The sequence below is a fragment of the Ursus americanus genome, chromosome 10 (assembly GCF_024610735.1).
Source record: "Ursus americanus isolate L20-20 chromosome 10, mUrsAme1.1.p, whole genome shotgun sequence".
NCBI lineage: Eukaryota > Metazoa > Chordata > Mammalia > Carnivora > Ursidae > Ursus > Ursus americanus.
The window spans coordinates 77,805,176-77,832,654 of NC_142136.1; the positions used below are offsets into that span (position 1 = coordinate 77,805,176).

At 38.5% G+C, this 27,479-nt stretch overlaps 1 protein-coding gene and 1 long non-coding RNA gene across 3 annotated transcripts in view; one reads left to right on the top strand and one right to left on the bottom strand.

The window, feature by feature from the left end:
• The window catches only part of LOC123791998 (uncharacterized), an 89,298-nt gene that overhangs the window by 1,085 nt on the left and 60,734 nt on the right, over positions 1 to 27,479 (top strand). Inside the window, exons 2-3 of the long non-coding RNA XR_015725987.1 lie at positions 15,125 to 15,223; positions 19,099 to 19,147. This is a non-coding gene — a long non-coding RNA (uncharacterized LOC123791998). The remainder of the gene's footprint in view (positions 1 to 15,124; positions 15,224 to 19,098; positions 19,148 to 27,479) is intronic.
• Positions 1,981 to 27,479, bottom strand: part of PARP4 (poly(ADP-ribose) polymerase family member 4) — a 131,766-nt gene continuing 106,267 nt past the window's right edge. The window contains exons 33-34 of one of the 2 annotated variants that reach the window (XM_045797150.2): positions 13,350 to 13,482; positions 1,981 to 3,546 (exon numbers count right to left, since the gene is read on the bottom strand). In XM_045797150.2, the coding sequence (XP_045653106.2) occupies positions 3,351 to 3,546; positions 13,350 to 13,482 (329 nt within the window). In that variant the 3' untranslated portion in view covers positions 1,981 to 3,350. Of the gene's footprint in view, positions 3,547 to 13,349; positions 13,483 to 16,850; positions 17,100 to 27,479 lie in introns of those variants that run through there. The other variant, XM_087865246.1, reaches the window with a different exon arrangement.

Genomic DNA, 27,479 nt, shown 5'->3' on the forward strand with positions numbered 1-27,479 from the left:
GTCATTTATTACTGTCTAGGAAAACCCCAGTCATGAGACCCTTCAGATGTATATCCTTGGGTCTTGGGGGGTGCATGCCAACATATATCTTGCAGGGGTAGAGATGAAGTTTCCAAAGGAATTTTTGTATGTTAAGGTAGACTTACAGGATTCTGGAAGGTCAGGCTAAGATTGCCTTTCGTCCTTAGCAAAGTATCAACATCGAGGCAGTTGAGCCCTAGAGGAATGTCATTCTGCCTGTTTCAAGGACTTGTCAATGGGCTGTAAGTAGTAGGAAATTTAATAATTTTTCTTCTGTCTTTGTTTCCCACATCATGGAGAGGCTCATCAGATCTTGAATGGACTCATTGATTTATTATTTATTTAGCTTACTAAATGCATCCTGTGTATCATGACTATACTAAGCATTAAGAATACAAAGAGCAATAGAGCATGGTCTTAAAATTCAGATGACTAAATCTGAAGATCTTATTGGCTTTATTCAATGATTGGGGCAGCATCCCATCTAGCAAATAGGAAGGAGCGCCAAAGAAATGCAGGAAAGGACAGGCTTTTCATGACAGAAAGGGGGTAGGGCAAGAAAGTCATAAAAGAAAGGATTATTTCAGGCAAATTCACTGTCCTTTGGGGTAAGACTGGGGTCTATCAAGGGGATTAACTCACTAGTACTACCAGGAAATTCCAGACTACTGGTTGAGATTATATTCCTAGAAGAGCCTGAAACTGCAGTTAGGTTGGGTATCAAGTCTTGGTTTGCTGATGTGGGGGTTGACACACCTAACTTCATTTTGGGCACACTGTCTCTTAACATTCTCTCTGCCCTCCACAGACTCTTAGTCTATACAGGAAGACACACAATTCTAATAATTAGGTATATTTTTAAAGTTAGTTTTTAAAAATATTATAATCAAATAATATTTTGTTGATGGGGAAAGCTTATTTTTTTCAGAAGAATTTCAGTTAACAAGTGTAGAAGAAAACAGAATCACAATATTTCATAAAAATGATTCAGGCAACAAAACCGCTAGGTGAAAGATTGATGAGGAACTGGCTGCCAAAGTATCTCTTCAGACTATTTGTTGGTTGTAGGAGAAACAGAACTTAACATTGGAAAACCCACTGATCAATGTTAGCATTACTAAAAGCAGAACAACCAAACTATATGGCTCCTTAATCTATTCAGGGCCTTAGATCGAGTTTCCAGTTTACAAGAAATATGGGGGAAGAAAAAATGGAAACAAATGGACAAATCCAGAATGTGGGACATATTATAGGACAATTGACCTTGTCTCTTCAACAAGTCAATAGCATAAGAAGAGGGAAGAGAAGACTGTTCTAAATTTATAAAAACTTGGCAAAATACTTTAAATGATGGAATTTATGTTCATTACACTATTTTCTTTATTATGTATTTTTGATGTGTGTGTGTGTGTTCACTGTAAAATTTTTTAACTAATTCAGGTATATGATAGAAATAAAATTTCTATTCCTCATAGGTAATGGAATCCCAGTTTGGAATATGACATGACAGACCTTTATCTCATACATGGATAAACACCAATTTCTGTAATTTTTAAATGGGCTCTATTCCACATTGTTCTGCAACTGTAATACACACACACACACAAACAAACACACACATATGCATATATAAGATATGCATGTGTGTGTGTCCATGTTTTTGCAAGATGAATTTCTAGAAGTGGAATTCCTATTAGTGAAATTTATAGGTCAAGGAGGGTAGTGATTTAAATTTGGATAAATACTGCGAAACTTTGTTTTACTAGTATATGTTTCCAGTAACAACGTAAGGAAGTCTGTTTACATTCACACACTCTGCTACTCTGTATTATCAATCTTTTATCCCTTAATCTGATAAAACAAGAAAAGAGTTATCTTCTATGATTATGTCAAGCAAACAAGTAGACAAGGCCAAGGGCAAGACCTGATTGATTTAGCCAGTAAAGACATAAGAAGCCATTTTAGATTTAGATCGTTTATTACTTATATAAACAGCAAGAGGCAGAGTAGTCAAAGATACCAGCTCCCCTTTGTCCTTTCCTGACACTCCAAGAGGAGCTAGATAATTGCAGTGAGAGTTGTGGGACACATCACTGCTGAAGAGCCAATTCTAGATGCAGCTAGGAGGATTTTTAGTCTACAGCTGTATTCTGAGCTTTATATTGCCTCAGAACTGGGAGGTGATGAGAAATAGTCTTATGTTTGCCTCTCAGGGAGATAGGGAGGCAGATGGGAGAAGTCCTCATGGTAGCTCCTCACAGCTTCCCATCCTTTGAGTACCACAGGACATTCTGCCAAGACTCAGTTATAGCTGTGGTTCAAGTCCAGGGATTTAGGAGGGGTCACACATCAGGATAATGGAAGTCACTCAAGATGAAGGCAGGATTGGCGGTAGAAGGGGAAATCCTGAATCATACATGAATGAGGGTAGGTACTGGGCATTTGGCAAATCACAACAAATTAGGACAGGTTGGGGGATAGCCAAAAGACTGAATCTCAAAGAAACCTGATGTGATAAGCACTGGGTGTTATACACAACTAATGAATCATTGAACACTGTATCAAAGACTAATGATGTACTATATGTTGGCTAATTGAATTTAAAAAACAAAAACAAAAACAAAGAAACCAGGGTTTTGACATAAAGGTAGAGAGGTAATGGCCTGGAAATGGTAGTGTGGAGGATGGTAAACAGTGACCTTACAGCTTTCATAAAAAATAACTCAAAATGGATCAGAGACCAAAATGTAAAATGCAAAATTTATAAAACTTCTATAAGATAACACAGGAGGAAATCTAGATGACTTCAGGATTTTAGAGGCAACACCAAAAGCAAGATCCATGAAAGAATTGCTTGGGATGCCTAGGTTCTCTAAGTGACAAAAAAATGTATCAAGGGATCTACAGACTAGGACCACACCAGGGAGCATGCATACTGAGGGCAAAGGTCTGGATACTCAGGGCCCTGGAAACAGGCTTGCATTCCAGGAACACTGACATCAGTCAAAGACCTTCTTTCTCCCCAGCTTACTAAGTCCAGCTGGGCCACTTCTCTACTAGAGTCCTTAAAAGGGAGGAGGAAATGAGGCTCCAGGACCAGCCAAATGTGTCTCTTATCACCTTAAAACATTTAAACACAAATCTGTAGTATTGTAATATTTTGTTACAATACTTGTTAGTTCATTAAAATAATCAATTCTGTTTCTCATTTTAAAGTGAGTGCTACATTGAATAAAATCATAATTAAACTTCATTATAGGTATCTATTGCTATCTGATTATTTTATACATGGAAGCATGAATAATAGTTAAAATACAACTTCAGTTGATTCAGCCTTGACTGTAATTAAGAACTCTGTGAAGGGGAGATGTGGTGTTTATGGTTTGGATCCCCAATAGCTGTTTAGTGGCAGAGTCCCAATCTTGACCCAATTCAAGCCGTTGGCAGATAGTTGGATATTGTCCTTCAGTTCTTCTTACCCATTCACTTGCTTTCTTTATTTCTTCAAAAGCCCAGGGAATATTTCTAGATTAAAAATAAATGGTTTCATCAACTTCAGAATATAATTATATATGAAATACGAGATATCAAATCTAGCACATCATATCAGACAAAATAATTCTGTCAAAAATTAAGATATGTAATAAAAGCAATTCTCTCTGACATTTTATGAAAGTTCTATCAGACTGACATGGTGCTTTTAACTTGAAATCAATACATTTTTAAATATATTACACCCATCACTTTCCAGCTTCCAAATGCTTCCCAGACTTCCTTGCTGCCTCCAGGACAACTCAAGCTTCCTCTAGTCTTTATATATTTGCTTTTTTGTCATCCCCTTTCTATTCTTCTTGATCTAAATCCATCATTCCTTCAAGCAGAAACTCAATATTATTTTCCAAACCAGGTTTCTATTTTTCTTTCCTTTTTACTGTACCAGGAATTCTCAATTTGATTAGTTAGCAAAATACCTAAGACTCACCTATGAAACTGCCATGTGTTCTGTCACACAAATCAGGAACAACATACTACTAAATTGTGCATAACATAAAAACTTCAAGTTTGTGTGCATAAAATGGTGTCAAACATTCAAGACTGTCAGATATTCAAAAGTCTACTCAAGACTCAGAAAAATTCTGATATTTTTCATTAACATTAGTCAGCTACTTCCTCATTTACCTTGTCACCTGAGAATTTATTAGCAAACAAGTGGTAACACATACTAAAGTTTAAAAAAAAATTCTATGGAAGGGGACTAAAAATTTGGAAAGTTCTCTCCATCTTGCTGATTTTTTTCCCATGAACTGGGAAAGGGCCATCAGTATAGTGTGGTGGCTAAGTGCTGGGTTCAAATCCTGACTCGGAAATCACACAATATTGGCTGTGTAATATTGCAGCTTTTATGCAACACTAGAAGTGTCCTCAATTATGATAATAATATGAGATCCTAGGGGTTTGTTGTGGGGATTAGCAGAACACATGGATTTCACAGGCTTAACAGTCCCTTGCACAGAGGAGGCAATCAATAAATGTTGGCTGAATATCATGATGACACAAACATACTAACTGGGGAGCACATCCAAAGTGGTTAAAAGACCTGTTTCCCAGTAATCATTAGTCTACTTATAGTTATGAACTACTGAAAGCAACAAAACTAGTTTTAAATATTTTCACTAATTCCACTAGTCTTCCTTTAACTGGACTTTAAACTTTTGACTGACCATCCCACTAGTAGGAAGGTTTTGTTCATATACCTCCATGCAATGTGCTACTGTATTAATATTATGTGCATCATGAAGCAGAGAAAGACAGAAATTAAAGTTATAAATTAAATATGCAATAACAGCAAATAAAAATTACTTAGAAGTTTTACTTATTAAAGTGCCAACAAACTTTTTTGCTCTTACAATAACAGTCATATAGTAAGAGCAATGTAATGGAATATACCTCATTATTTTTGAAAATCTTGATATAATACTTTGTGATATTGCAATTCAAAAGTAGGTTCAAAGTTATTTATACTTGTTCCACTGGTTATAATACTTGTGATGCCAGACAGGCCAAGGGGGAAGGTCTTACGCCCCCCGCCAAGACAGTTCTTGCTCCTTAAGAGAAAGAATTTAAGAGCAAGCCAGGTAGAGAAAGGGACAAAGATTTATTAAGTATACAAGTAAGAAAGGAGCTACTTCATAGATAAAGTAGTGGTCTCTCTTCCTAGGGGAGGAAGAGGACTCCCCCCCACCTTGCCTCTAACAAAGGGTTTTATAAGTTTTTTTGTTTTTGTTTTTTTCAATTAGCTAACCATATAAAGAGGGGCTTACTCTTTAAATTTGGGTTTAACATTTACATTGGGCAGTTAGTTTTTCCATTGTCTTAGAGTTGTGAAATTACCCACAGGAGCAATTTTAGGAATGTCCAATCTTTATGACCTTTACTGCTGGAGGGAGTAGGGTCTTGTGGTCTCCCATGAGTTGTATCTTGTGACCTGTTGACTTTTAGGTTAAGGGTCAGCCTAAAAACCAAAATAGCTTTACTTTGGTCACCTTGTCTCCTAAGCCTCTCTTCCCTCTGTCTCAGTTGAAAAAGATCTAAATAGAAGAAGTGCCTCTTTGGTTGTGACTATTAAATCAAATATTAACTTGTCAGTCCTGTCTACTAGTTCTTTGAAGTATTTTTCTTGATATTCACTTAATAAATGTCCATCTTTCCCAAAGAGTTGTTCTGGTAAGCTCATGAGAAAGTGCTGCTGTTCTTAAAAATGAAAGTATAAACTATATACAGTAAAATGCTCAATTTATTATTTTCTGAGTACCTATTTTGTGTTTGATGGTGTTGGGAACTGAGAATTTAATCAGCCTTTGTCAGGGGGTAAAAATTGGTCTGCTTATTTATTTTAATTTCATCTGTAAATATGTATCATTAAGGGACAAGAACTTTTTCTTAAACATGATATTAAAATAGCTATAATTAATTCTTTAATATCACAAAATAACCAGGTAATGTTTACATCTCTCTGTTCTCTCTCTCTCTTTAATGGCTTTTGTTCAAAGCAGGATCCAAAGTAGGCCTAACATTGCCTTCGGGCCCTGTGCCCTTTAATTTATAGCTTCCATCCCTCCCCTCTTTTTCCTCTTGCCATTTATTTCTTCACATTCCAGACATTGCTGATGGCAGTTCATGGTATAATTTAACATACTGAATCTCTTCTCTCTGCTATCTGGTCTTTATTATGCAAAATATTTACCTAGTTTCAAAGTCAAAAATGTAAAACAAAGTATATTAGGAGAAACCTCGCTTCCAACCTTGTCTCCTCTTCCTCCCCCTATAGATAATATTTTTATTAGTTTTGCTAGTTTTCCCACTTACCTTGCCTTTTTGAAAAAATCATAAGTTAATTATATAGGTATGTATGTATAGCTATACATATGTATATTGTGTGTATATGCACACACATAAGGGGTGACCATCTGCATGGGGTATGGATGGAGTTTTTGTAAGTAAGGAGGGTATTCACATGTGCCTCAAGGCCTCTTGTAGTGCTAGAGGTCAGCCCAAGGACTAGGAGCCAGGGACCCAGAACTGGCTCTCTCTACCTTGTCATATTATAGTATCAAACTTCAAGTGGTCACAGAATTCTAAATTTGAACTCGGTCTTTAAGAAGTTGTATTTGTCAAGGAAGGACTTTAAAATGTGTTTTATTTAACAATTCGTTAGTTTGATGTATGACTTTTAAATACTTACACAAATAGTATGTAGGTTTCCATCTGTATTCTTGTACCAGGCCCTGCAATTTATTGGGAACAGGCCTGGTCCCAACAATCATATTGTAGATTTTCCAAAAGCACACAGAATCAATATGCCATAGTGAAAAGAATACTAAACCAGGAGCCAAAGATCTGAGTTCCAGTGTAAGCTACACTTAAACACTCTGAGCCCTGATCTTTCATAGAACCCAAGAGGCAAAAATATTGTGTCTGCCCTGCCTATGACAGAAGAGTACAGGCAAGGTATTCCCTGTGAATAAATTCTCTTTGTTCTTACAATTCCATGTAGCTTCTTATAAAATTTAGTTAAGAAATGGTCAGAGGAGTTAAGATGGCAGAGGAGTAGGGGACCCCTTTTTCAGCCGGTCCCCTGAGTTGAGCTGGATAGGTACCAGAACAGCCTAAACAACCATGGAACCAGCCTGAGACGCAGGAAGATACATCTGGATCTCTACAAATGAACATCTCCAGCGCTGAGTATTGAGGTACGAAGCGGGGAGCTGTGAAACCACGCACAGATATCAGAAGATAAACGGAAGGGGGAGGGAGCTGCCGCGTTCGGGCGCCAGGAAGCGGTGGCCACCTGCATGGGACCCGAGAGAGAGCAGACTGAGACTGGTGAGCCGGGAGTGCGTGCCACCAGGCATCTCGTGGAACTCTGGAATCCCGATGGGCTCACTGGATTCAGACTGAGACCGGGAGCTCCCGGAGCGAGTGGGAGCGGCTGGCGGCTGGCAGCAGGCAGCGTTAGAAACACAAAGGGCAGAGACGCTCCGGCCCTGGAAGTGAGGGCTGGGAAGCTGGGTGTGGGGCGCACATCCCCGGGCGCTGCAGGGTTGAGCAGCACCAACAGAAACAGAGTTAAAGTGGCCAGAACATCAGTGGAGAACGGTCCGCAATCCCTCTGTTCTGTGACAGAGGCTGAAATTCGGCCAAGGCTGCTCTGACTCTCAGAAAAGGCACAGCAGACCGCCAGGGAAAGCTGCCAGACAACAAAAGCCTGGAAACACCAGCTCACAGTGTGCCCATCCCCATCCCCCCTCGCAGGGGACACAGAGACTCTATCCAAACAGGGTTGCCTGAGTATCGGTGTGGCAGGCCCCTCCCGCAGAAGGCAGGCTGAAAAATCAAGAAGCCCACAACCCAGGGCGCCTGGTGGCGCAGTCATTGAGCGCCTGTCTCCGGCTTACGGCGTGATCCCGACGTTCTGGAAAGGAGTCCCTCATCAGGCTCCTCTGCTGGGAGCCTGCTTCTTCCTCTCCCACTCCCCTGCTTGTGTTCCCTCTCTCTCTGGTTGTCTCTCTGCCACATAAATAAATAAATAAAATCTTTAAAGAAGAAGCCCACATCCCTAAGATCCCTATAAAACAAGGGGCACGGCCTGGGACCCAGTCAATATTTTGGGCTCTGGACAAGCCCGCAACCTCTCCTCATCAGAATGACAAGAAGGAGAAGCCCCCCCAGCAAAGAAAAGACAGTGAGTCTGTGGCCTCTGCCACAGAAATAATGGATATGGATGTAACCAAATTATCAAAATGGAATTCAGAGTAACGATGGTCAAAATGATGAGTAGAATTGAAAAAAGTATTAACGAAAAGGTTACTGAGAATATAGAATCCCTAAGGACAGAAATGAGAGCGAATCTGACAGAAATTAAAAATTCTATGAGCCAAATGCAGGCAAAACTAGAGGCTCTGACAGCCAGGGTCACAGAAGCAGAGGAACGTATTAGTGAATTGAGGGATGGGTAATAGAGGAAAAAACGAAAATAGAAGCTGCTCTTAAAAAAAATCCAAGCCCACGAATGTAGGTTACGGAAGATTACTGACTCAATGAAACGTTCCAATGTCAGAATCATTGGCATCCCCCGGGGCCGGGGGGGGGGGGGGGAGAAAAACAGAGGTCTAGAAGAGATATTTGAACAAATTGTAGCTGAAAACTTCCCTAATCTAGCAAGTGAAACAAACATTCGTGTCCAAGAGGCAGAGAGGACCCCTCCCAAGCTCAACCACGACAAACCTATGACACGTCACGTCATAGTACAATTCACAAATATTAGATCCAAGGATACACTATTGAAAGCAGCCAGGGCAACGAAATTTCTCATGTACCAAGGCAAAGGCATCAGAATTACATCAGACCTATCTACACAGACCTGGATGAGAGAAAGGGCTGGGGGGGCATATTTAAAGCTCTTTCAGAGAAAAACATGCAGCCAAGGATCCTTTATCCAGCAAGGCTGTCATTCAGAATTGATGGAGAAATAAAGACATTTCAGAATCGCCAGTCACTAACCAATTTCGTAACCACGAAACCAGCCCTACAGGAGATGTTAAAGGGGGTTCTATGAAGGTAAAAACGCCCCAAGAGTGATACAGAACAGAAAGTCACAACCGATACAAACAAAGACTTTACTGGCAACATGGCATCATTAAAATCATATCTCTCAGTTCTTAGTGCCAATGTAAATGGTTTGAACACTCCCATATACGCCACAGGGTTGCAGATTGGATAAAAAGAAATGACCCATCCATTTGCTGTCTACAAGAGACTCATTTCGAACCCAAAGATGCATTCAGACTGAGAGTAAGGGGATGGAGTACCATCTTTCACGCAAATGGACCTCAAAAGAAAGCTGGGGTAGCAATTCTCATATCAGATAAATTGGATTTTAAACTACAGACTATAGTTAGAGATGCAGAAGGGCATATATTATTCTTAAAGGAAGTATTCAACAAGTGCATATGACAATTATAAATATATATGCCCCCAACAGGGGAGCAGCAAGATACACAAGCCAACTCTTAACCAGAATAAAGAGACATATAAATAAAAATACATTAATAGTAGGGGACGTCAACACTCCACTATCAGAAATAGAACACCCTGGCAAAAACTAAGCAAAGAATCAAAGGCTTTAAATGCCATACTCGACGAGTTGGACCTCATAGATATGTATAGAACACTACACCCCAGAACCAAAGAATACACATTCTATTCTAATGCCCACGGAACATTCTCAAGAATAGACCATGTTCTGGGACAGAAAACAGGTCTCAACCGATACCAAAAGACTGAAATTATTCCCTGCATATTCTCAGACCACAACGCTCTGAAATTGGAACTCAACCACAAGGAAAAATTTGGAAGAAACTCAAACACTTGGAGACTAAGAACCATCCTGCTCAGAAATGACTCGATAAACCAGGAAATCAAAAATCAATTTAAACAATTTATGGAGACCAATGAGAATGAAAATACAACAGTCCAAAACCTATGGGATACTGCAAAGGCAGTCCTAAGGGGGAAATACATAGCCATCCAAGCCTCACTCAAAAGAATAGAAAAATCTAAAATGCAGTTTTTATATTCTCACCTCAAGAAACTGGAACAGCAACAGAGGGACAGGCCTAATCCACGCACAAGGAAGCAGCTGACCAAGATTAGAGCTGAAATCAATCAAGCAGAAACCAGAAGTACAGTAGAGCAGATCAACAGGACTAGAAGCTGGTTCTTGGAGAGAATCAATAAAATTGACAGACCACTGGCAAGACTTATCCAAAAGAAAAGAGAAAGGACCCAAATTATTAAAATTATGAATGAAAAAGGAGAGGTCACGACCAACACCATTGAAATTGGAAGGATAATTAGAAATTTTTATCAACAGCTTTATGCCAATAAACTAAGCAATCTGGAAGAGATGGAATCCTTCCTGGAAACCTATAAACTACCAAGATTGAAACAGGAAGAAATTGATTTCTTAAACAGGCCAATTAATTATGAATAGATTGAGTCAGTGATAAACAACCTTCCAAATAACAAAACTCCAGGCCCGGACGGTTTTCCTGGGGAATTCTACCAAACATTCAAAGAAGAAATAATACCTATTCTCCTAAAGCTATTTCAAAAAATAGAAACAGAAGGAAAACTACCAAACTCATTCTATGAGGCCAATATTACCTTGATCCCCAAACCAGGCAAAGACCCCCTCAAAAAGGAGAATTACAGACCGATTTCCCTAATGAATATGGACGCCAAAATCCTCAACAAGATACTTGCTAATAGAATCCAACAGTACATTAAAAGGATTATCCATCATGATCAAGTGGGATTCATACCTGGGATGCGAGCGTGATTCAATATTCGCAAATCAATCAGAGTGATACATCATATCAACAAGAAAAGACTCAGGAACCATATGATCCTCTCAATCCATGCCGAAAAAGCATTTGACAAAATACAGCATCCTTTCCTGATTAAAACCCTTCAGAGTGTAGGAATAGAGGGTACATTTCTCAATCTCATAAAAGCCATCTATGAAAAGCCTACTGCAAATATTATTCTCAATGGGGAAAAGCTGGAAGCCTTTCCCTTAAGATCAGGAACACGACAAGGATGCCCACTCTCGCCACTATTATTCAACATAGTACTAGAAGTTCTCACAACAGCAATCAGACGACAAAAAGGGATCAAAGGTATCCAAATTGGCAAAGAAGAAGTCAAAATGTCTCTCTTCGCAGATGACATGATACTCTATATGGAAAACCCAAAAGAAGCCACTCCCAAACTATTAGAAGTTATAGAGCAATTCAGTAATGTGGCGGGATACAAAATCAATGCTCAGAAATCAGTTGCATTTCTATACACAAATAACGAGACCGAAGAAAGAGAAATTAGGGAATCCATCCCATTTACCATAGCACCAAAAAGCATACGTTACCTTGGAATTAACCAGAGACGTAAAGGACCTATGTTCTAGAAACTATAAATCACTCTTGAAAGACGTTGAGGAAGACATAAAAAGATGGAAAAATATTCCATGCTCATGGATTGGTAGAATTATCATAGTTAAAATGTCCATGCTACCCAGAGCAATCTACACTTTCAATGCTATCCCGATCAAAATACCGAGGACATTTTTCAAAGAACTGGAACAGATAGTCCTTAAATTTGTATGGAACCAGAAAAAGCCCTGAATTTCCAAGGAACTGTTGAAAAGGAAAAACAACGCTGGGGGCATCACAATACTGGATTTCGAGCTGTACTACAAAGCTGTGATCTCAAAGACAGCATGGTACTGACACAAAAACAGACACATAGACCAATGGAACAGAATAGAGAACCCAGAAATGGAACCTCGGCTCTTTGGGCAACTAATCTTTGATAAAGCAGGAAAAAACATCCGGTGGGAAAAAGACAGTCTCTTCAATAAATGGTGTTGGGAAAACTGGACAGCTACATGCAAAAGAATGAAACTTGACCAATCTCTCACACCATACACAAAAATAAACTCCAAATGGATGAAAGACCTCGATGTGAGACAGGAATCCATCAAAATTCTAGAGGAGAACATAGGCAGCAACCTCTACAACATCAGCCAAAACAACCTTTTTCATGACACATCTCCAAAGGCGAGAGAAACAAAAGATAAAATGAACTTATGGGACTTCATCAAGATAAAAAGCTTCTGCACAGCCAAGGAAACAATAAAAAAAACTACAAGGCAGCCCACGGAATGGGAGAAGATATTTGCAAAGGACACTACAGATAAAGGACTGGTATCCAAGATCTACAAAGAACTTCTCAAACTCAATACATGAGAAACAAATAAACAAATCAAAAAATGGGCAGAAGATATGAACAGACACTTTTCCAATGAAGACAACAAATGGCTAACAGACACATGAAAAAATCTTCAAAATCATTAGCCATCAGAGAAATTCAAATCAAAACCACACTGAGATACCACCTTACGCCAGTTAGAATGGCAAAAATTGACAAGGCAAGAAACAATTGTTGGAGAGGATGTGGAGAAAGGGGATCCCTCCTACATTGTTGGTGGGAATGCAAGTTAGTACAGCCACTCTGGAAAACAGTGTGGAGGTCCCTTAAAAAGGTAAAAATTGAGCTACCCTATGATCTAGCCATTGCACTACTGGGTGTTTACAGACGTAGTGAAGAGAAGGGCCATATGCACCCCAATGTTCATAGCAGCAATGTCCACAATAGCTAAATCGTGGAAGGAGCCAAGATGCCCTTCAATAGATGAATGGATTAAGAAGCTGTGGTCCATATATACAATGGAATATTACTCAGCTATCAGAAAGAACGAATTCTCAACATTTGCTGCAACATGGACGGCACTGGAGGAGATAATGCTAAGTGAAATAAGTCAAGCAGAGAAAGACAATTATCATATAATTTCTCTCATCTATGGAATATAAGAACAAGGATGATCGGTAGGGGAAGAAAGGGATAAAGAAAGGGGGGGTAATAGAAGGGGGAATGAAACATGAGAGACTATGGATTATGAGAAACAAACTGAGGGCCTCAGAGGGGAGGGGGGTGGGGGATTGGGATAGACCGGTGATGGGTAGTAAGGAGGGCACGTATTGCATGGTGCACTCGGTGTTATACACTACTAATGAAGCATCGAACTTTACATTGGAATCCGGGGATGTACTGTATGGTGATTAACACAATATAATAAAAAATCATTAAAAAAAAAAGAAAGAAATGGTCAGAAATATAAGCAAGTTGCTTCATACTATAATTAAAGCCACCTGGAAATGGAAGCATCATCCAATTTCATCAGTGATTTGAAGACTATTCCCTTTTGTTCCAACTTGGTACGAAGAAACTGTAGTACCAGAAATGTGGCGATCAGGTCCAGGAGACGCTCTCTTCCTTTTATACCTAAAAGTAGAAAACTCTTTTATATCTGTTGGAAATTCTGCATCTCAAACTGTGCCCATTTATAAAAGTTCTATTAAAGAAACAATACTATTAAACCATAATACATTAGCAGATCATAAAACTCTATAATTCTCTTCAAGATCCTTAACTAGGCTGTTATTGAAATAAAAAATAAGGATGAATGGAGCAAGTGCCATAGCACCCTGACAATTGTTAGGAAGCAATTACATCCATAGCTCGCTCTTTTGCCATATTTCGTAAACAGAGATGCATGAAGTTTGTGAAAGAAATTTAGTTTCTAGGCTCCTGCTACAAATAGCTTAGAGGAGTAAACCTAAATACACAACAGATAAACAATTGATACCCCTGGGTAGGTCAGCGTAGCAAATCATTTCTAGTGATTTGTACCATTGAAATAAATTTCTAGGCCCAAAGTGGAGCTGCTACTGCCCAGAGTGCCATGTCAGCGAACCAAAACCTAGATAACTTTTATGTCCCTATAAATACTCCACCTGATCAGAAGCACAATATATCCAGTTGGCCAATCCCCCAACACCAAGCCAACTCTGGGCACTATACTCACTTCCCTGTTCCTTGACCTTTCTAAATATGGTCTGATATGCAACCCCAACCAATCAGCATAAACCAAATACTTCTTGTTTCCTGCTTGCCTCTTTCTGTACGAGCTTGCAGCCCTGTCCCCTTACTTTGCAATTCTCTGGACTCTTGAGGGTAGAGACTGCCAGCTTCAGGAAGTGTAAAATAAACATTTTTTAGATCAAATGAATTGTCCTCTTATTATTTTAACAGTACCTACAGGTAACCAGTGTTATACACCTAAACCAAGATATTTTACTACATTATAAAATACTAAAATTGAAAATGAATGTTTATATATATTGAGACAGAAATTAACCCATTTCAATTTTCTTAAATGCAAGTTATGTATTTGAAATCACTTCATATAAAAAATTAGATTTCAAGTATTGTTATTTTTCAATCTCACATTCATGAAACAAAACTTTTAACACCTTTTTTTTTTTAAGATTATATTTATTTATTTATTTGGCAGAGAGAGCAAGCACAAGCAGGGGGAGCACCAGGCAAAGGGAGCGGGAGAATCAGGCTTCCCACTGAGCAGGGAGCCTAATGCAATCATGACCTGAGCCAAAGGCAACTGCTTAACCGACTGAGCCACCCAGTCACCCCTTTTAACATCTATCTTGAGTGGATTAAGAACAAGCCACCCAGGACATGCCACTTTTATTTTGAGCTGAAGGCAATCAGGACCCAGAGGACTTAGAAATCTTTTTACCTCCCCTGTAGCTGTCTAAAAGAAATTAGAAAGGGGGCTTATATCAGGAAGAGAGCTATTACCAGAGAGAACTTTTTCATCTGAGGAATGTACCTGCATTGGAAAGCAACATCCATTTACTAAGCATTTCCTCCACTCATCTTCCTGTGAATCACCCCTGCCCCTCCTCCAGTTGAAGCCCCACACCTCTCTCCCTTTCCTTAGCTCAGTTGCCTGGTTGCCCTTTAAGTCTCATATCTTTGTGGAGCTCCCTACTGTACAGGTATATATGTGTGTACATAATAAAAATGGTTTGTTTTTCTCTTGTTAATCTCCCTTTTATTACAGGGTGTCTCTGTCAAGAAACTAGAAGGGGGAAGTAAAATTATTTTCCTCCCCTGCAATCTTCACCATGGAGCCATAGTGAGTTGTCTGCTAGTTTCCCAGGTAAATTATCTTGATTTCCATCTTAGATGCTTGATAGATAGCACTGTTAGCATCACTACAACACAGCAATTCAGTGTTTTTGTTGTTGTTTTGTTTTGTGTGTGTGTGTGTGTTTTTTTTTTTTTTTTTTTTTTTTTTTTTTTTTTTTTTTACTATAAACTATTTTAAGCACACAGAAAAGAAAACAATATGATAGCTGGTCACCTTTTAACATTTCCCCACAACTGCTTCAAATTCTTTTTTATTGATTGATTGAGTGATTAAAATTCCTCTCTTCTTCAGAGGAAACAATATATTGTAATGTTGAAGCCATCTTGTATATGTCCTCCAATTCCCCACCTCCCACTCCCCAGCTTTTCAAAGGTAAACACTATTTGAATCTTGCAATTTACATTCTCATGATGTACTTTGCTTTTGTTGTTGTTATTTTGTAAACCATGTCTCACTCTTTTCCAAAGTTAGTTTCTACATATCATGTATTCTCCTTTGCTTAATCAATTAAATGTATTCTTCCTCTTTTGTATATACCTTACATATGCATATTTTATCCCTTCCTCTGTCTACATTTTTAAAGAAGTTTTTATTTTAATTCCAATTAGTTAACATACAATGTTATATTAGTTTCAAGTGTACAATATAGTGATTCAACACTTACATATAACACCTGGTGCTCCTCACATGTGTACTTCTTAATCCCCATCACCTATTTCCCCTATCTGGTAACCATCCCCTCTGGTAACCATCAGTTTGTTCTCCATAATTAAGAGTCTATTTCTTGGTTTATCTCTCTCTCATTTTTTTTTTTTTTGCCCTTTGCTGTTTGTTTTGTTTCTTGAATTCCACATATGAGTGAAATCATATGGTATTTGTCTTCCTCTGATTTACTTTGCTTAGCATTAATCTTTCTAGTCACATCCAAGTCATTGTAAATAGCAAGATTTCATTCTTTTTTATGGCTAAATATTATTCCATTGTGTTTATATATATCACATCTTCTTTATCCATTCATGTATGTTGCTTCTGAAAGTGATCTTCAGTAGGCTCATTAAACAACATTCAGTGCTTATAATTTTCAATTCATATTCCAAGAAATACTTAATAAACCTGTGTTACCATTTCTTTTTTTTTTTCCCTTTTAAGGATTTCTGTCAGATAATTTCTCTATTCGAAATAAACACTAAGTCTATTTCAAGCTGAGTGCTCTCCTCAATTCTTCTTAAAAATAAAGTAATTTAGAGAACAAAAATATTTGTAAAGACTCAAATACACCTCTTTTTCTGGGAGACAATGGTTTTGGAAAAAAACAAAGCAAAACCTTGTCTTGTAATAATACACAATTTTGTTCTATAAATACAAAAGAACCTGTGCATAATATGTATATATCTGCACATAAGGCATTACTTTTAGATCACTGAGATAGCCAAAAGTACTTAAAAAATGACATAATTTTAGGGGCACCTGGGTGGCTCAGTCAGTTAAACATCCAACTCTTGATTTCAGTTCAGGTCATGATCTTAAGGTCATGAGATCAAATCCTGCATTGGGCTCCATGCTGGGTGTGGAGCCTGCTTAAGATTCTCTTGCCCTCTCCCTCCGCCCCTTCCACCCCCTCCACCCCTGCACGCTCTCTCTCAAAAGAAAGGAAAAAAAAATGACATAATTTTCTTTATAAAGGAAAAAAGAATTAAATAAATTTTTAAAACAACAAAACCAATCCATTATCCCACAAAGAAAATCAACAGAGACAAAAGAAAATATGGGGACTATTTATTTTAGTGGGCTCTTCTTCTTCTTCTTCTTCTTCTTCTTCTTCTTCTTCTTCTTCTTCTTCTTTTCTTCTTCTTTTCTTCTTCTTCTTTTGTATTACATATAAAATCTTAGAGTAATTTTTAAATGATATTAATAAGCAACACATAATTCTGTTAAAAAATCATTCACAATAAAATTATAAAATACCTAAATAGTGTATCAGAGTCACTTAAAAATAAATTGAGAAATGGAAGGAAAGATAAAAGGGAAGTGAAGAAAAAGATAAAACAGAAAATTGGGTAGAGAGATATAAAAAATCAGGGAAAAAATCAGACATCTTGCAACTACATGTAGAGGAAAGATGGCAGAAAAACACATACAGAAAAATAACATGGATAACATGGAGATATACAGAATAGTACAGAGAAAATCTATGGGAAAGGCATATCCATAAAGAAAGCTCACTCATTGGCACCTGTGTTGCCACACTCCCTAGCTTTCCTCTTATTTCTCTGGCCATTCTTCCTCAATGTCTTTGCTGGCTCCTGTTCTGTCTGACCACTAAATATTGGCATTCCCAAGGATGGCCGTAAGCCCTCTTCTCTGTTCTAGCTAAACTCTCTCTTTAGGTGATGTCATACATGCCCATCATCCATGGCTTTAAAAAATGATAGTTCTCCCAAAGTCTTTCAATTCCGACCTTTTTCTGAGCTCTAGCCTCATAGAACCAACTAGATATCTCTTTCTAATATTGGCTAGGAATCTCAAACTTTAAATGTCCAAAACATAACACAATTAGTATGTTTATAGGCTCAGTCTACAGTAGTTTTCCCTTCCCATGCTCAATCCTGAAAACTCTCCTTCTCCTTCAACTGTCCACATCTAATTATCACTAAAGCCTGATGTTTCTTAAGAATGAATCTCAAATCTTCCCAAGTATACACTTAAATTTTTAAAAAATTAAATATTGAGTAGATGCAACAAACAGTATATCTGTATGGTATAAATAATATAACAAACACCCAAGTATGAACTACCTACTAATGTATTATTTTTGTTTTAAAAATTATAGTAAAATACACATAACATAAAATTTACCATTTTAATCAATTTAAAGTGTACAGCTCAGTGCTATTAAGTACATTCACATTGTTGTGCTATTGTCATCACCATCTATCTCTGGAACTCTTTTCATTTTGTTTAACAGAAACTCTGTCTCCATTAAATAATAACTCCCCCATTCCCTACTCCTCGCAGGCCCAGGCAACCACCACTCTACTTTCTGTCTACGAAATTGACTGTTCTTGGTATCTCATAAAAGTGGAATCATATGGTATTTGTCTTTTTGTGACTGGCTGATTTCACTTAGCATCATGTTTTTGAGGCTCACCTATGCTGTGGCATGAATCAGAATTCCTTCATTTTTAAGGCTGAATAATATCCATTGTATGTACAGATCACATTAAAAAAAAAGATTTTATTTATTTATTTACTTGAGAGAGAGAAAGTGACTAAGAGAGCAAACAAGCCAGGGAAGGGGCAGAGGGAAAGGGAGAAGCAGACTCCCTGCTGAGCAGGGAGCCCGATGTGGGACTCAGTCCCCGGATGTTGGAATCATGGCCTGAGCTGAAGGCAGATGCTTAACCAACTGAGCCACCCAGGAGCCCTATATCACATTTTCTTTATTCATTCATCCAATAATGAACATTTGGGTTGCCTCCACTTTTTGACTACTTTTTGAATAATCCTGCTATGAACACGTGTGTACAAATATCTCCGAGTCCCTGCTTTTAATTCTTTTGGGCATATACCCAGAAACGGAATTGCTGAGTCATATGGTAATTCTATTTTTAATTTTTTGACTCTATTGTTTCCCATAGCAGCTACTATTTTACACTGCACCAGCAGTGAACAGGGCTCCAATTCCTCCACATCCTCACCAATACTTGTTCTTTTCTGGGTTTTTTTGTTTTGCTTTGTTTTGTTTTTGTTTTTGTTTTTTATAGGAGTCATCCTAATGGGTGTGAGGTGGTATCCAACTACCCATCTTAAGAAACAATATAATCATTACCTTGAAAGTGTCTGTGAGCTGTGTCCCAATTGTATTCTCTTCTGCTCCCTTTCAGAAACTACCACCATACCGATGTTTGTGTTGATCACTCAGTTCTACCACAGGTTTGTACCTTGTTTATATGTCTTTATCCTAGTTTGTAGTACATCTTTTTCACATTTTATATTTTATTTATTTTTAATGAAGAAGCATTGCTGATGTTAATGTAGTCTATTAATCTTTTCCTTTATGACTTGTGCCTTTTTTACATTAAGAAATTCCTCTCTGAATGATAAATCAAATACTTCAAAATGTTAACATTCTGGGGAATTCAGGTGAAGGTATCTGAGAATTCTTTGTACTGTATTTGCAACTTTTCTGCAAGGTTAAAATTATTTCAAAATAAAAAGTGAAAAAAAAACCCCACCTTTCCTGTCCTAAAATCATAAAGATTTTTTCCAGTATTTTCTTCCAAAAGTTTTATTGTTTGTCATTCATACTTAAGTCTTCAGTCTATTTGCAATTTTTGAGTATGGTATGAGGTAAAGGGTCAAACTCTACCTTTTTCCTTATTGTCTGGTTGTCCCTATTACCACTGATAGAAAAGTCCATCTTTTCACCATTGATTTTTTTTTCTAAATTATAACCACCCTAGTGGGTATGAAGTATTACATCGCTATAGATTTTAATTTCCCTGATGACTAATGAGCCTGAGCATCTTTTCATGTCCATATTAGTCATTTGAATATCTTCTTCAGAAAAATATTTATTCAAATCCTTTGACTATTTTTTAATTGCATCGTTTGTCTTTTTATTACTGAGTTATAAATGTTCTTTATATATTCTGGATACCAGTCCCTTATCAGATATCTGATTTGCAAATATTTTCTCCTATTCTTTGTGCTGTCTTTTCATTTTTCAATTCCACACATTTAAAAAATTCTGTATTGAGGCATAATTGACATATAACATACAATTTTAAATTTGATCAAGTTTAGTTTGTCTATTTTCCTTCTGTGCTTTTGGTGTCAAGAGACCATTGCCTAATCAAAGGTCATGAAGATTTACTTCTGTTTTCTTCTAAGAGCTGCATAGTTTTAACTCTTATATTTGTAAGGAAGAGATCCAATTTCACACTTTTGCATACAGATATCCAGTTGTACCAGCACAAGCTGTTTGTTGAAAATATGGTTCTTTCACCATTGAATTGTCTTGACATCCTTGTCAAACAAAAATTGACCATAAATATAGAGGCTTATTTCTGGATTATCAATTCTATCCCATTGATTCTATTCCATTTATCTTTATGCCATTACCACATTGTCTTGATTACTGCAGCTTTTCTGTAAGTTTTGAAATCAAGAAGTATAAATACTCCTATTTTTTTTCAAGATTGTATTGGTCATTCCACGTCTTTACGTTTCCATATGAATTTTAAGATCAGCTTGTCAATTTCTGCAAGAAAGTAATCTGAGATTTTGATAGGGAGTGGACTGAATCTGTAGATCATTTGGGGGAGTACTGTCATCTTAACAATATCAAGGCTTCCAATCCATGAACATGTGATGTTTTTCCATTTATTTAGATCTTTTAAAACATTTTTCATTAATGTCTTATAGTTTCCAGTGTACAAGTCTTGCATATCTTTTGTTCAGTTTATTCCTAAGTATTTCATACTTTTTAATGCTATGGCAATCCTTGTCATATCTGTTATTAAATTATGCAAGTAAAATAAGCAGAAAGGTATGCTCGTATTTTTCCTAAGCTCTGAAATATTTTGTTGGGTTACAATTATCTATACTTTGAATATTTGGTAGAAGATGGGGGTAAAACCATCTCAACCTAGTGTTGTTTTCTTATCTTTTTTTCAGAAAAATTTTTATTATGTTATGTTAGTCACCATACAGTACATCCTTAGTTTTTTATGTAGTGTTCCATGATTCGTTGTTTGCATGTAACACCCAGTGCTCCATGCTATATGTGCCTTCCTTAATACCCATCACTGACCTATCCCAATCCCCCAACTCCCCTCCCCTCTGAAACCCTCAGTTTGTTTCCCAGAGTCCATCGTCTCTCGTGGTTCATTCCCCCTTCTGTTTACCCCCTCTTCATTCTTCCCTTCCTTCTCTTACTGATCTCCCTGCTATTTCCTATGCTCCATAAATGATTGAAACCATATGATAATTGTCTTTCTCTGCTTGACTTATTTCACTTAGCATTATCTCCTCCAGTTCCACCCATGTTGCTGCAAATGTTGGGTAACCGTTCTTTCTAATAACTAAATAATATTCCATTGTATATATGGACCACATCTTCCTTATCCATTCATCTGTTGCAGGGCATCTTGGCTCCTTCCAGAGTTCAGCTATTGTGGACAATGCTGCTAGGAACATTGGGGTGCATATGGCCCTTCTCTTCACTACGTCTGTTTCTTTGGGGTAAATACCCAGTAGTGCAATTGCTGGGTCATAGGGTAGCTCTATTTTTAACTTTTTGAGGGACCTCCACACTGTTTTCCATAGTGGCTGTACCAACTTGCACTCCCACCAACAGTGTAAGAGGGTTCCCCTTCCTCCACATCCTCTCCAACATTTGTTGTTTCTTGCCTTATCAATTTTGGCCATTCTAACTGGCAGAAGGTGGTATCTCGATGTGGTTTTGATTTGAATTTCCCTGATGGCTAATGATGTTGAAAAATTTTTCATGTTTCCGTTAGCCATTTTTATGTCCTCATTGAAAAAGTGGTCATATCTTCTGCTCATGTTTTTATTTGATTATTTGTTTCTTGTATTGAGTTTGAGAAGTTCTTTATAGATCTTGGATACAGCCTTTTATCTGTAGTTTCATTTGCAAATATTTTCTCCCATTCTGTGGGTTGCCTCTTTGTTTTGATGACTGCTTCCTTTGCTGTGCAGAAGCTTTTTATCTTGATGAAGTCCCAAAAGTTCATTTTTTCTTTTGTTTCCCTTGCCCTTGGAGACGTGTCATGAAAGAAGTTGTTGTGGCCAATGTCGAAGAGGTTACAGCCTATGTTCTCCTCTATGATTTTGATAGATTTCTGTCTCACATTGAGGTAGTTCATCCATTTGGAGTTTATCTTTGTGATGGTGTGAGAGAGTAGTCAAGTTTCATTCTTCTGTATATAGCTGTCCAATTTTCCCAGCACCATTTATTGAAGAGATGGTCCTTTTTCCACTGGATGTTTTTTCCTGCTTTGTCAAAGATTAGTTGCCCATAGAGCTGAGGGTCCATTTGTGGAGTCTCTACTCTGTTCCATTGGTCTATGTGTCTGTTTTTGTGCCAGTACCACGCTGTCTTTGTGATCACAGCTTTGTAGTATAGCTTGAAATCAGGCAACGTGATGCCCCCAGCTTTGTTTTTTCTTTTCAACATTTCCTTGGCGATTTGGGGCCTTTTCTGGTTCCACACAAATTTAAGGGCTGTTTGTTCCAGCTCTTTGAAAAATGTCATTGGTATTTTGATCCAGATGGTGTTGAAAGTGTAGATTGCTCTGGGTAGCATAGACATTTTAAGTATGTTTATTCTTCTGATCCATGAGCATGGAATGTTTTTCTTTTTGTGTCTTCTTCAATGTCTTTCAAGAGTGATCTGTAGTTTCTAAAATATAGATCCTTTATGTCTCTGGTTAAGTTAATTCTGAGATATCGTATGATTTTTGGTGCTATTGTAAATGGAATCAATTCCCTAATTTCTCTTGCTTCAGTCTCATTGTTCATGTATAGAAATGCAACTGATTTCTGACCATTGATTTTGTGTTCTGCCAAATTACTGAATTGTTGTATGAGTTCTAGTAATTTGGTGGTGGAGTCTTTTGGGTTTTCCATATGAAGTATCATGTCATCTTCGAAGAGAGAGAGCTTGACTTCTTCTTTGCCAATTTGAATACCTTTTATCACTTTTTGTTGTCTGATTACTCTTGCAGGGACTTCTAGTACTATGTTGAACAATAATGACGAGAGTGAGCATCCTTGTCGTGTTCCTGATCTTAAGGGAAAGGCTTTCAGCTTTTCCCCATTGAGAATGATATTCACTGTAGGCTTTTCATAGATGGTTTTTATGAAATTGAGGAATGTGCCCTCTATCCCTACTCTCTGAAGGGTTTTAATCAGGAAAGGATGCTGTATTTTGTCCAAAGCTTTTTCTGTATCATTTGAGAGGATCAGATGTTTCTTGACTCTTTTCTTGTTGATGTCATCTATCACACTGATCGATTTGTGAATGTTGAGCCACTCTTGCATTCCAGGGATGAATCCCACTTGGTCTTGATGGATAATCCTTTTTAATGTACTGTTGGATCCTATTAGCTAGGATCTTGTTGAGAATTTTGACGTCCACATTCATCAGGGATATTGATCTGTAATTCTGCTTTTTGATGGGGTCTTTGCCTGGTTTGGGGATCAAGGTAATACTGGCCTCATAGAATGAGTTTGGTAGTTTTCCTCCTGTTTCTATTTTTTGAAACAGTTTCAGGAGAATAGGTACTATTTCTTCTTTGAATGTTTGGTAGAATTCCTGGGGGAATCCGTCAGGTCCTGGACTCTTGTTTTTGGGGAGGTTTTTGATCACTGCTTCAATGTCTTCATACTTAATTGTTCCTTTAGATAATCAATTTCTTCCTGTTTCAGTCTTGGTAGTTTATAGATTTCCAGGAAGGCATCCATTTCTTTCAGGTTGTTTAATTTATTGGCGTATAGTTGTTGATAATAGTTTCTAATGCTCCTTCCTATTTCATTGGTGTTGGTTGTGATCTCTCCCCTTTCATTCATAATTTTATTAATTTGGGTCCTTTCTCTATTCTTTTGAATAAGTCTGGCCAGTGGCTTATCGATCTTATTTATTCTTTCAAAGAATCAGCTTCTAGTTCTGTAGATCTGCTCTACTGTGCTCCTGGTTTCTAATTCATTGATCTCTGCTCTAATCTTGATCAACTGCCTTCTCGTGCATGGGTTAGACCTGTTCTGTTCCAGCTCCAGCTTCTTGAGGTGAGAACATAAAAATTTTAGATTTTTCTATTCTTTCGAGTGAGGCTGGGATGGCTATGCATTTTCCCCTTGGGACTGCCTTTGCATTCTCTCATAGGTTTTGGACTGATGTGTTTTGATTCTCATTAGTTTCCATAAATTTCTTAAGCTCTTCTTTAATTACCCATTCTTTTTTTTTTTAAGATTTTATTTATTTACTTGACAGAGATAGAGACAGCCAGCGAGAGAGGGAACAGAAGCAGGGGGAGTGGGAGAGGAAGAAGCAGGCTCATAGCAGAAGAACCTGATGTGGGGCTCGATCCCATAACGCCGGGATCACGCCCTGAGCCGAAGGCAGACGCTTAACCGCTGTGCCACCCAGGCGCCCCTACCCAATCATTCTTGAGCAGGATGGTTCTTAGTTTCCAAATGTTTGAGTTTCTTCCAAATTTTTCCTTGTGATTGAGTTCCAGTTTCAAAGCATTGTGGTCTGAGAATATGCAGGGAATAATCGCAGTCTTTTGGTATCGATTGAGACCTATTTTGTGACCCAGTATATGGTCTACTCTGGAGAAAGTTCCATGTGCATTCGAAAAGTCGAGTATTCTGTTGTTCTGGGGTAGTGTTCTGTATATATCTATGAGGTCCATCTGGTCCAGCATGTCGTTCAAAGCTCTTGTTTCTTTGTTGATTTTCTGCTTAGGTGATCTGTGTATTGCTGAGAGTGGAATGTTGAGGGTCCCCTACTATTAATGTATTATTATCTATATGTCTATTTATTCTGGTTAAGAGTTGGCTTGTGTTTCTTTTTTTTTTTTTTTTTTAAAGACTTTATTTATTTATTCGACAGAGATAGAGACAGCCAGCGAGAGAGGGAACACAAGCAGGGGGAGTGGGAGAGGAAGAAGCAGGCTCCCAGCGGAGGAGCCTGATGTGGGGCTCGATCCCATAGCGCCAGGATCATGCCCTGAGCTGAAGGCAGCCGCTTAACCGCTGTGCCACCCAGGCGCCCTGGCTTGTGTTTCTAGCTGCTCGCCTCTTGGGGGCATAGATATTTATAATTGTCATATCCACTTCTTGGATACATCCTTTAAGAATAATATAGTGTCCTTCCGTATCTCTAACTACAGTCTTTAGTTTAAAATCTAATCTGTCTGATATAAGAATTGCTACCCCAGCTTTCTTTTGAGGTCCGTTGGCATGAAAAATGGTTCTCCATCCCTTCACTTTCAGTCTGGATGTATCTTAGGTTCAAAATGAGTGTCTTGTAGAGAGCATATGGATGGGTCATGTCTTTTATCTGATCTGCAACCATGTGGTATTTTATGGGAGCATTTATGTCATTCAGATTGAGAATGATTATTGAGAAATATGATTTTAATGATGTCATGTTGCCTGTGAAGTCTTTGTTTCTATAGATTGTAAATTTCTGTTCTGTATCACTCTTGGGGTCTTTTTACTTTTATAGAACCCCCCTTAATATTTCTTGTAGGGTTGGCTTGGTGGTCACATATTCTTTCAGTTTCTGCCGGTTTTGGAAGGTCCTTGTCTCTCCATCCATTCTGAATGACAGCCTTGCTGGATAAAGGATCCTTGGCTGCGTGTTACTCTCACTTAGTGCTCTGAATATGTCTTGCCAGCTTTTTCTGGCTTGCCAGGTCTCTGTAGACAGGTCTGACATTACTCTGATGTTTCTCCCTTTGTAGGTGAGGATTCTCTTCCCCCTGTCTGCCTTCACGATTTTATTCTTGGATCTAAGATTTGGGAATTGTACTATTATGTGACATGGTGTTGGTCTGTTCTCACTGATCTTGGGAGGGGTCCTTTCTGCCTCTTGGACATGAATGCTTGTTTCCTTTGCCAGATAAGGAAAGTTCTCAGGTACAATTTGTTCAAATATCTGCTCTAGACCTCTCTCGTTCTCCACGCTCTCAGGGATGCCGATGATTCTGATAGTGGAACGTTTCATTGAGTCAGTAATCTCCCGTAACCTGCATTCTTGAGATTGGATTTTTTTTTGAGCCAAGTTTCCATTTTTTCCTTCTTTTCTAAATCATCCTATCTTCCAACTCACTAATTTGTTCCTCTGCCTCATTTACCCTGGCCATCAGAGCATCCAGTTTAGACTGCATTTGATTCATAGCATTTTTAATTTCTGCCAGATTCGCTCACATTTCCACCCTTAGAGATTCTATATTCTCTTTAATATTTTCGTCAATATTTTTTTCAAGCCTACACATCATCTTAACCATTGTTACTCTGGACTCCATTTCTGACAATTTGGTTATATCCATCCATTAGTTCTGTGGCAGAGGCCACAGTGTGTGTTTCTTTCCTTTGTTGGTGGTTCCTCCTCCATGTCATTCTGATGAGAAGTGGTTGTGGGGACGTACAGAGTCCAGATTATTGGACCCAAGCAATGTGCACTTGTTTTATAGGGACCTTAGGGATGTGGGCTTCTTGATTTTTCAGCCTGCCTTCTGGGGGAGGGGCCTGCCGCGCTGATACTTAGGCAACCCTGTTTGGGTAGAGTTGCCCTGTCCCCTGTGAGAGAGGGTGGGGATGGGCACAATGCGAACCGGTATTTCCAGGCTTTTGTTCTCTGGTGGCTTTCCCTGAGAGTTTTCTGTGACTTTTCTGAGAGAGCAGCAGTGGCCTCTGTCTCAGAACAGAGAGATCGCAATTGCTCTCCACTGAGCTTTCCTGGCCACTTTAACTCTGTTTCTGTTGGTGCTGCTAAAAACCCTGCAGCCTCCTGGGTTGTGCGCCCCACAGCCACTCTCCCAGTCTTCACTTCCAGGGCCGATGTCTCTGTCCTTTGTGCTTCTAACAGGCCAGCTGCCCCCAGTTTCTGCATGCACTCCCACGCTCCCGAGCTCCTGGTTTCAGTCTAGTTCGAATGAGCACTCCGGAGCTCTGGTTTTCATTCTGGCCGCAAGCACGTTCCCAAGCTCCCGGTCTCAGTCTGCTTTCTCCCGAGCTCCCGGTCTCAGTCTGCTTTCTCCCAGGTGCCAGTCCGTGAGTCTGGCCCGCTCCCCAGTGCAGGAGGCTACTGCTTCCCGGCCCCCGAGTGCGGTGGCTCCCTCCCCTTTCCGATTATCTTCTGATATCTCTGCGTGAATTCACGGCTCCCTGCTTTGTACCTCAATACTCAGTGCTGGAGATGTTTGTTTGTAGAGATGCAGATGTATCTACCTACCTCTCGGGCTGATTTCATGGGTGTTCAGGATGATTTGGTAGATATCCAGCTCAATTCAGGGGACCAGCTGAAAAAACGTCCCTTACTCCTCCGCTATATTTTTTCTTCCTCTAGTGTTTTTTTCTGTGTTGGAAGGTTCTAAACTAATTTCTTTAATCACTACAGAATTATTCAGGCTTTCTATTTTTTCTTTAGTTGTGTGTGGCAAATTTATTTTTTCTAAAAGTTCATCTAAGTTTTAAGACTTATTGTCATAAGGGTGTTCATAAGTTCTTG